Source organism: Crocodylus porosus, unplaced genomic scaffold, assembly GCF_001723895.1.
Source record: "Crocodylus porosus isolate Cpor-Errol unplaced genomic scaffold, CroPor_comp1, whole genome shotgun sequence".
In the NCBI taxonomy this organism is placed as follows: Eukaryota; Metazoa; Chordata; order Crocodylia; family Crocodylidae; genus Crocodylus; species Crocodylus porosus.
The window spans coordinates 18,895,779-18,905,955 of NW_017728928.1; the positions used below are offsets into that span (position 1 = coordinate 18,895,779).

The window sequence follows — 10,177 nt, forward strand, 5'->3', positions numbered from 1 at the left end:
ATGCAAGGTTTCCTCATATTTCCCTTGTACACTGCTGAAACAGTCCCACATGCTGAAACAGCATCACACAAGCACCCTGCAGTTTCACATATATATATGTGTTACTCAGACATAGCTTCATACCCATATACTGGAACAGACCAAACTGGCTCAGGGCTTTCCCCTTGTCAAGCTGCTGTGCACCCACAAAAAGCAAAAATCCCTCACAGATTCCCTTAGTTCAAGTGGTGGGGCATGGCTATTGAAGCAAAAGGTTCTGCCTTCTTGTTCTAAGCAGTCAGGATGGACAGCGAAGTGTACAGGCACACATACTTTTAAAGCAGTTTCAAAAGGGGGTCTCTGATCAGTACGGAAGTTATTACATTTTAAGTTACATGTAGACAAGCTAAGAGCTATACAGTACAAATGTAGCAAAGTTGCTCCAACTTTAAACATAGATGAAGCAATGTTAAAACTATTTTGCAACATCATTATTGTTCCTTGCTTGTCAGTGTTAGAATGAAAGGGAAGTTGCATGGTTTTGGAGCAAGAGTCCTTCCTCCTCATTTGAAATACCTCCAAATGTATGTGTGTCCATACCCAGTTGGGGTAATTTTGCCACATTTGTATAGCTCCCAGCTTGTCCACATTGGCGTAACTGTTGCTGTAGGCTCTTCATCAGCAGCCTCCCTTTTGAACTAGCTCCAAATGTACCTGTGTCCAAAGCTAGCATCAGCTGGGAAATCCTAGGTTGCTGTAGGATAAACTTGGCTGGCATATCTCTACAGAAGGCCTAGTTAGGTTCACAGTTGTTCATGGGGGGAAACAACGCAAATGTGATGTGGGGCAGAATGCATTGATGTAAAGCCTAGGCATTGCTACCTTTGATCACATTACATCAGTGGTGCCCCAACTTTATTCAGTGGAATACTACACTAGTTCCATTAAAGCTTATAGTGAATAACTGCAACATATAACCCCATAAAAATAAATGTGTATAAGAAAAATGAATATTGGTCAGTGCTTAGTGGGCCTGGTTCTCCTCTGCTTCATAGCTTGCATGTGGCAGCATACAAAGTGCATGGTGCACAGAGGATATAACACACCACTAATCCTTTTTAATGGTGTTTTACATGTCGCATCCATGTTGTATATGTGAAAATAACTTTGAGGCAGGCTAGAATTTGGCAAAGCACTTCACAAACATTAAGTAAGCACTCCTGCCAAGTGTTACTTTCGTTTTCTAGGTGGGAAAAGTTGAAGTGACTCACTTTTGAGGGACTCTCACCAGAGTTCAAAAACAAAAACAGGAGTTCTTTGTCCCTAGTCGTGTACCCAGACTTACTAGGCAATACTGTCTCAAAGCTGAAGGTATTTTTGAAAACTAGTTAACAAATAGCATTTCAAAGTGAGCTTAGAGTGTGATAAAAGAGGTATATTGAAGGCTATGTCCTTTTTTAGCAGGACCTAGTTCTGCAAAACAACTGTAGCCCACAATTAGAAATATTGTAGTATGGGTGCAAACTGTGCTTCCCACTGGTAGAAAATAAGCCTGAAGAGGTGCAAGAGAACCCTGGGGGAATTGTAAGATGACACTGCTAGCTTTGTATAGCTGCTATTTGGTCCAAAAGGTTTATAAAACACTTTGAGATTCCCAGAAGTGGCAGGGGCTGTGATGCCAAATACTATATAGTAAGGTTCCCTGTAGTGTACATACTGGTCTATGAGGACGCGCACATTGTAGGAGCTGCACAAGATGTTTCTCTCCTCCATCCGAATGACTTCAGTTTGCTGGCCGTGATAAGCAGCCTGCAGGTTGTTCTCTTCCTCCTAGGGCCAGAGATAAAGGAAACAGGAATAAATAACTGTGGTGGAAGAAAGATAGGGGATAACACCTTATAACAGATAACCTCTTATACAGCTCATTTCTCAGATACCCTAAAAGGACTTAACAAAGATGCCTTGTGCAGTGTGCTCCCCTGCCAGAAGAGCTTGTTGGACACAGGGCGAGGGTGTATCTAGAGAATACTGCATCAGGGCTCTTCATTACTTCCTGCAGCATGAGAAATTGGAGCAACCTTGAGGCTTCCCTAACTTATGCTGGACACTAACTGTGTTGGCCTCAGGCAATCCTGAAATGTGGGAAGTGCAAAGTCAGTTCCTCCACCCTGTTCCTACCCTACGTGCATGGATGGAATAGCTGAGAATCAGGCCATTTATTGATACTTTTATTTTATCTGTTGCCAAGCCTCAGCAGCTCCTTCTGGTCCTGGGAAATAAGGCTGAAGCTAAGTTTTTACTACAAATTCACAAAAAAAAAAAGAGTCAAAGCAAGGAGTGCCCAACAGAGCTTCATTATCTTGGGCTCTGTTCTCCTGTACAGGTTAGGAATCCAGACTGTTCTCAGAAGCCAGGAAAGGGATTTCCTCAAGTAAAGCACATCTCCAAGGAAGATGTCATCTCCATCACTAAATGTAGGCTCTCCTCCAAGCAAGGAGGTAAAGGAAGAAGAATGGCATAGCATAACAAAGGGGTGGGGGGGACAACAGCAGACAACACAGAGGAAGCAGTCTCAGGTCTTGCCTTTGAGGGGGTTTCAAAAATAGCCCCCACTGCAGTGGCAGCTGATCACATTGCCACAATCAGTACTGCAGCAACCAGTGCTGCCCTGTGTGTCACAACTGGCTTGGGTATGGTGCTCCCCTGCTATGCCTCTGGAAGAATGGGGCCTTTTTGTGGCTCACTCACTGAAGGGGTTGTACCCATGGTAAAGGGACAATTAGAACACAGAAACTCCTGATTTTCAATCCTGTATCTCCCCCCTCACTCAGACATAGGAAAATTCTGGGAGGCGGAAGATGTGCAACACACCTTAGATTTCCATTTCCATTTTCGGCTTTTCACTGGGATGATATCTCCATCTTTGGTTATCCTTGGAATTGTAACATCGACAGTTTTCGCATAGTTGGGAATTACTCCCTTAGGGCATGACCCCTGGAATTGATAACAAACACTGGTACCATTACTGTACAGGGCAAATGCACTGCAAAAAGAACACAGAAAGCAGTACTTGTGGGTTTTAAGCACAGAACTTACTTGTTTCTATGGGAAGCAGTGGAGAAGGATAAGAAGAATTTACTACTTATACTGGTTGTTACTGGTGCATTGCTTAAGAGACCTGAACCACGCACACAAGCTTGTTGTTATTATATTGCTCCTGAGAGTAAATTAGCTTGACAGTTGATCATATTGGTTTTGCTTCTAAACTAATACTAAGGAAATTTCATTACTAAATAATATTTAATGCTTCTTGATCAGAGCAGTTGTCTCATAGCTCTCGTATAACTCTGCCTCCTAGCAGATAGTTTCCATCTTAAAGTGATGTCTAAAAATAAAATAATAAGTATATACTACATGATATACAAAAACAAGGAGGGGGAAGCCTTGCAAAACAGCTGAATTGTTTGATATACTACTAACTCAGCCGAATTATTACCACGAAGGGAGAAAAATGGGATTTTTCATGCATTATAATAGAACCAAAACATCAGGGGCCAAATCTTCTTTCATCTTGACTCATCTGCTCCTTATGTATCCAAATGCAACTTCTTAGGTGCCATTCTTGATGCTTACATACTTTAGACTCTATTTCCACCTGTGCAGTTGTACTTGCCCTTCCGAGCATGCTCAGTAAGGGACTGCTACAGCCACAAGGGCTCTGTGGCATAACAGGATCACCCAGAAAAGTCCCTAATTATACAATTGTAGAAGAATTACATCTAGCAACTGTATGATGAAGGTGAAGGGCCTTTCCACCTATCACTCATATACTTTAATAGTTAGGGTACTTGTCTAACATATAGGAGACCCCTAAAAATGTCAATCTTAACCTTCATACAGAGCTGCAAGGTATGTTCAGAACTTCTCCAAGGTGTGGGGATTGTCAGCACTGAGAAATCCGTTCGGATTCATCAATATCTTTTAACCAGAAATGGGTGAGTATTGACACAGCAGCCAGGACACAGGAACTAACAAGACTGAGAAGATTCCAAGGGATGAATCATAGAACTTAAGGATGGGAGGAGGACTTCCAAGGCAACATCAACTACATCCAAGCTTTCTTGGATCTGTATCTGTCTAGCCTGCTTTTAAAAACTGCCAGTGATGGAGATTTACTCATCAACTTGGCTGTCTAAGGATGTGCTCCAACACATCTAATCAGAACAAGTCAGAGCAGACTCAATCAAGTCTGCTTCATGTTCTAATTAGAATACTCTAGCATCACTGCAGTGTCACTTGTATTAAGCCCCCGCATGGTTCAAAGTGGCTACAGGGGTGCTTTAACTAATGCTCATCAAATAAGCTTCAGTTAAAGCACCCTGCAGCCATTTTTAAAAAACGTAGAGGCTTAATATACATGACACTGCAGTGTTTTAATTAAATCAACTCTCTGGGAACTGCTCTAATTAAAATTCACCCCCTATCCACCCCTAGGCATGTGTATAGGCAGCCCTAGTTATCTTCTAAGTTTTTACAAATATATTGTTTTGTTTCTTTGTGGTTTTCATTTTTTGCTCAAGTGTCTATCCATGAATTGGATTCCAGCTGATCAGTCTATAATTCTCTGGGTTCTTCTTTTCCCCACTTTTTAAAAGAGAGGCACTCTTTTCCTTTTTCCATTTCTCTGGAACTTCACCCATCCTCCAAAATTTCTCAAAAACAACTGTTAACAGCTCTAAGAATACGATAGTCCATTTTCAACTTCATCACACCCAGCTGAATTGAAAACATCTAACTTCCTCCATTGTTTCTCCTTCCCTATTTTAGCCTGAATACTTACCCCCACATCACTGGTGATTATTGTGTTAGCCATCTGATCAAAGTTAAATTTTTCAGTGAAAACTAAAGCAAAGAAAAGGCAATAAAAGCTTGGAACAGAATTGTGTTCCATTTACTGGGTGACCAAAGTGCAGCTTGGGTCTAACTCTGAGCTATTTGTTTATTGTGTAGGAGTGATTCTGTTACCCCTACTAGGTCCATATATGTCCCCCACTATAGGGGCAGGATCACTCTCCAGAGATGTGGAGATGACTCCCTATTCTTATGGATGCACTCATGCACCCAGAGTGAGCAAAATGATCCTTCTACACCTCAGCTGGGTAATTTAGAATTAGCCTCAAGATGCCCTTTGGGCATTCACTAGGTGAAACAGATTTCTGCTTTCTTGGAATTTAGGCTTTCTTAGAAGGAATTTAAAACAGAACAACTCACCACACACTGGCAGCCTGGCCAGGTCCCTTGCTGTGTGCTGGGTTGCTCTAGCACCCACTGCTTGAGGAGCAGCTTGGAGTAACTCAGCACAGTTTCATAGTTGGTCGGGTCAGAAGGGACCTGGGCAGATCATCAAGTCTGCTGCCCTGCCACTGCAGGAAAGAGTACTGGGGTCAAACAACTCCAACAAGGTGTTCATCCAGCCTCCTCTTAAAGACCCCCAGGGGAGGAGCCAGCACGACTTCTCTTGGAAGTTGGTTCCAGATCCTAGCCGCCCAAAATACTTAGGTTCCACTGAGATTTGAACTTGGATCACTGGATTCAGAGTCCAGAATGCTAACCATTACACCGTGTAACCCACTACGAGCTTTAAACCTGTCATGCTGTATCCTCCATGTTCAGCAGATGTTAGAGTCAACTGAAACTTTTTCAGCACAAGTTTACCTAAAATTCATCTCAAATTTGCTGCATAATCAAGCTTATCATAAGTGTGAAAATGAAGGGATGGCTTTCCAAATTTATTCTAAACCCAGCTTGCACCGTATGATATAATTTAAAGTCCTACTCCTTCCTAACATTTGCCTCCATATTAAGTCCTGTGGCAGAACTTTGCATACAGGTATAAGCCAGTAATTCTTAACCAAGGTACCAGGGCACCCTGGGGTGTCCTGAGCTCTTCTGAAGGGTGTTACAAGGTGTGAAAAGATAAGCAGATGAAAAGGCTCACCCCTGGCTGGCTACAGCCCCTCTGCAAGGAGGTAAAACTGTAATAAATACATTAGGCTTTTAAATAATGTTGCTTAAATCACAAAAGTTATGGAAAAGTGCCTTCAGTCAAACAAGGGTGCCTGAAGTTTAAAAAGTTTGAGAATCATTGATGTAAACTGAAGTTCTTGTTCCTTCAGCTTTCTCCTGTGGAACATTCACTCTGACCTTGCCTTGCAGAAGCTCTCAGGATTTTTATGTTATGAAGTAAAGCTAAATAAGACTCAACTGTTCTGGATGCCAAACTCATTAAAACATCTCTGCAACCTGATATAGGGCCCTACCGGTCAGCTCATGTAGACATTCTTGTTTGCAATCAAGATGTTTTTTTCGGTTTATGCCATTCTTGTTTATAAGCCCTTGTCCACAATTAGCAGAGAATCAATAAAGGCTTTTCTAACATGTTTATTGCTGTGAGTATGACTGACTGTAACCTAACCCAGCACTGGAGAATGACAAAGGAAAAAAAACTGAAAGAAGTTGGTGAAGCATCCCTGGAAAAGCCCTCCTATCTAATGGTTACAGGAGTTAGAGTCAAAGAGCTCTATGGCCACAATGGCAAAATAAGAGGCAAAAAAGGACAGTTACCTGCAAGTACACAAGTTCTTCCTGGACCACTCGTTGTGACAGGTGTTCCCTCTTGACCTCTTTGGCCACAAAAGCCCAGTACGGAGTCACATCAGTGCACCTGCTCAGGGACTTTGGATCCAGAAACCCTGAGAAATTGCAAGGACAAGCTGATTAACTCCAAGCCAAAAATTATGACATCAGGAAACCTCAGGAGTAATTGTGTTTAGGAAGTAAGAGGGGCCTACCCAGGATGTACTTTGACAGGTGGATTGGCAGGCAGCGGATGAAGTCTTTATACTTGTTGACACCAGAGGCTGACTGTAAAGATGCAGGGATAAGGGTGAGTGCTGGGTTGATTGAAGAAGCAGTAGATAGTTCATCCTCCTTTTCACTGTTTGCTGTGAAGAAGTGTGCCATGCCTCTGGGCCAAAAGCACAATGATTTGCCTATGGATCAACAGAATTAGCAAGAAGTTTACAGTTTCTAAGCAGTACCCAAGCACTGAAATATATTCATGGTATCTGCCCCTTGCTGCACTACACAAGAATAGGGTTAAATAAAACCTGTTTCCCCAGCTCTTTTCTTTAAACTATAGTTCCAAAGTTATTGATGAACATACACACTTCTGTGGGAGCTGAAGATCATCAGTGCCTTGAAAAACATCCTGTGCTGTCAACACCTGAGCCTTGAAGACATGGTTCTGCAACATGATGAACACTCTTGTTTCCCATTGACTTGAATGGGTTTTAAGGGCTCTCAGTAGCTCGCACGTTTATGCCATTAGAAGACCTTTAAAACCATTCCATGGAGTTTTAGCAGGGATGTAATTTGATAGTTTTTTAAAAAGTAAAAGATGATGTGCTCCAACTACCACTTCTGTGCCTCCTCTACTCCCATCTCTTTGCACCAAGGAAGTACAGAAGACCCTTTGCCAAAAAACTCAATAGATCCATCTGTGGAGGGATTCCTTCTGCTTAAAAGAAAAAGGCGACCCCTCTCCCTTCATCTCAGTGGAAATAAAAATTATACCATGGTACTGCTAAGAAGGGAATGGAAGGGATAGGCTGTACCTGGGATAATAGGGAAAGGAAGAATGGAGAACATTCTATATTCACATTTTTCCCTCAGTATCTATAACCTCTTTTAGCTTCCTTGCTGTACTGTAAACCCTAATCTAGCAGTAATCTCTTCTGGATTTCTTATCTCTAAACTTAGTGTTATCCATGTTGGCTTGAGACCCTTTGGGAATCCAAATAGTTCTGGTAGAATGAGCACCATTACTTTTTCAAAAGAGCACTATGCAACCTTTAATGGACACACGACATGCGAGGACATTTGGTTCTCCAGAGACAACTAGCAGTTGGGCAACTCATGAATGCTGCATCACCACATGACCCCAGAAGCTGTGGGGGCACAGCAAGCTCCCGCAGGCAGTGGCAGTGCTGTCGGCAGCAGAGGGGGCAAATGGTGAGCTCCCGTAGGCAGCCACAGCGCTGTCAGCGGCAGGGAAGTATGGAGAGCACTGACCAGAAGTTGGCAACCACCCACAAACGCCACCAGCAGCATTGGCAGCGCCTTTTTGCATGGGATGCACCACCAAGCTCAGGGGGTGCACATGCACCTGCATGCACACCCTATGCATCGCCAATGGTGCAACTTGTGCTGCTGCTAATTGTCCTTGGGGAAGGCGTGTGCCACATGCGCTCTGGCACACAGCAAGTTACTCCAGGTTGGGTAGGGGTGGCCCCAAAATCATCACTGGGGGCCTCCCAGGGTGGCAGCCACATCACTCTTGCTGCGTGGAGCCTGGCTGGCAGCAGAGCATGGCTCTGGCCAGCCAGGATCCGGCTTTGGGCATCACACACTGCCACTGTATGTGCTGCTCCGCTCTTTTTTTTTCAGGGTTTTTTTTTGACTCCTGGATATCCCTCCATACTGCTCCTTTGCAGCATGGAGAACAACTGAACCTACAGCATGTGATGCTGCACACGTGTCTGCTGTACCACGTACCACATGGCTACACTCATCTGGACATGGCCAGGGGCCTGGCCAGATGTGCAGGATCATGTGCTGCAGCATACACCCCTGCACGTGTGCTTTGTTTGGTGAGGAACAAATTGTCCTCCTTTGAGCAAACTGCCCTTTCCCTACTCCTCCCGGCTCCTGGTGTGCTGGAGCAACTGGGGCACAAATTAAATAGTAGAGACACTTTGGCTGCCAGTCAGAGCATCTCCCTGGAGGATTAAGCCTCCATTTGTTCCGGCACACACTATTGTAGTTTGCACCATGCTGCTTTTTTCCCCTCAGCATACATACCCCACATACCCCAGATCTACAGCATGGGGTGTATTTTAGCATTCTGGGTATGCAGTTTGTGGTGCCACAAACCCCATGTACCTGCATGTCTGGATGCAGCCAGGAAGGCTGGACTTTGAATTTACTCTTCTCTTAAAACACGTCACTGCTAGAAGCACAGCAGCCCTTGACGCTAACCCAGCAAGAGAAGTTCCACTTACGGAACTGCAACATTTTCTGCTGCATCTTGCACACCTTGGTTTGGCCTTGCTTATCTTGTGCAAATGAGAAGATCATACAGCAAGATGGCATGGTTGCTAGATGGCATCAGTGCTTACTTCTAGGCACATTAGAAATGTCATCCATATTAAATGCATTTGCTATGCTACCTATTTCACTATACTGGCTGATCTTTGCAGATGAGATCCCACTTCCAGGGACAGTGGAAGCAGTGCTGAAGACTTGAGATGGGGGTTGCAAATGAATCTGAGAGATGGATGTAGTGTGTTCTTCTGACTTGAAGCTGCTTTTGGGCTCAAGCACTGACACAGAGACTTTTTCTTCATCTGAAAGAAGATGCAAATATAGAAGCAATCAAAACATGCAAAGCTAAAACACAGGGCAACAGAAGTCCCCTATTAACCACACCTCCAAATAAGGGAATAACTCAAAGCAGATGCCCTTCCTAGATAACGAATGCCAGCTCAGGAGTAAATGTGACCTAGAAGCAGCATTTTGGCTTGTTTACGTATAGCAAGTTTATGCTATACATTAACCTATATATAGCAAACATAAGTTTCTTTGGCCAAATTCAGCTGATGGAGAATGTCACAGTGTTTGTGCACATACAGTATTGGTTTTCTACTTCTTTTGTCTTTTCTTGTGCTTCCCTTTAATTACGTGCGCTTAAAATATACGAGCTAAATTGAAAATCTGTCCTGTTATCATTCATATTCCTAAAGCTATTTTTAACTCCAGCAAGAGTATTTGTAGCTGTAGGTACTTTCTATAACTGGTATTTAAAAAACAAATGAACAAAAAAAGCCACATACACATACACACAAAAGTCAATAGCAGATTGGGGCCACATTTTGTCATGATGACACATTAAGTTAGTATCTTATTCTGCAGTGGTCTTGTTGACTTTGGGCCAGATCCTTAGCTGGTGTACATAAGAACATGCTGATTTGCTCAGGCTAAAGAGATAGTCCAACAGGACTGTTTGCATTAGGGTATCTGCGTTTGGGTCCTTGTTTGTTGTTTGTTTTTTTTTGGCAGAAGACGGCATAAAGACGGC

At 43.3% G+C, this 10,177-nt stretch overlaps 1 protein-coding gene across 1 annotated transcript in view; it reads right to left on the reverse strand.

Annotated features, from left to right (window-relative positions):
- CDRT1 (CMT1A duplicated region transcript 1) overlaps positions 1-10,177 on the reverse strand; it is a 31,580-nt gene that overhangs the window by 20,651 nt on the left and 752 nt on the right. Inside the window, exons 2-6 of the mRNA XM_019542740.1 lie at positions 9,270-9,446; positions 6,831-7,031; positions 6,604-6,731; positions 2,851-2,973; positions 1,697-1,809 (exon numbers count right to left, since the gene is read on the reverse strand). Coding sequence (XP_019398285.1) covers positions 1,697-1,809; positions 2,851-2,973; positions 6,604-6,731; positions 6,831-7,031; positions 9,270-9,446 — 742 coding nt within the window. The remainder of the gene's footprint in view (positions 1-1,696; positions 1,810-2,850; positions 2,974-6,603; positions 6,732-6,830; positions 7,032-9,269; positions 9,447-10,177) is intronic.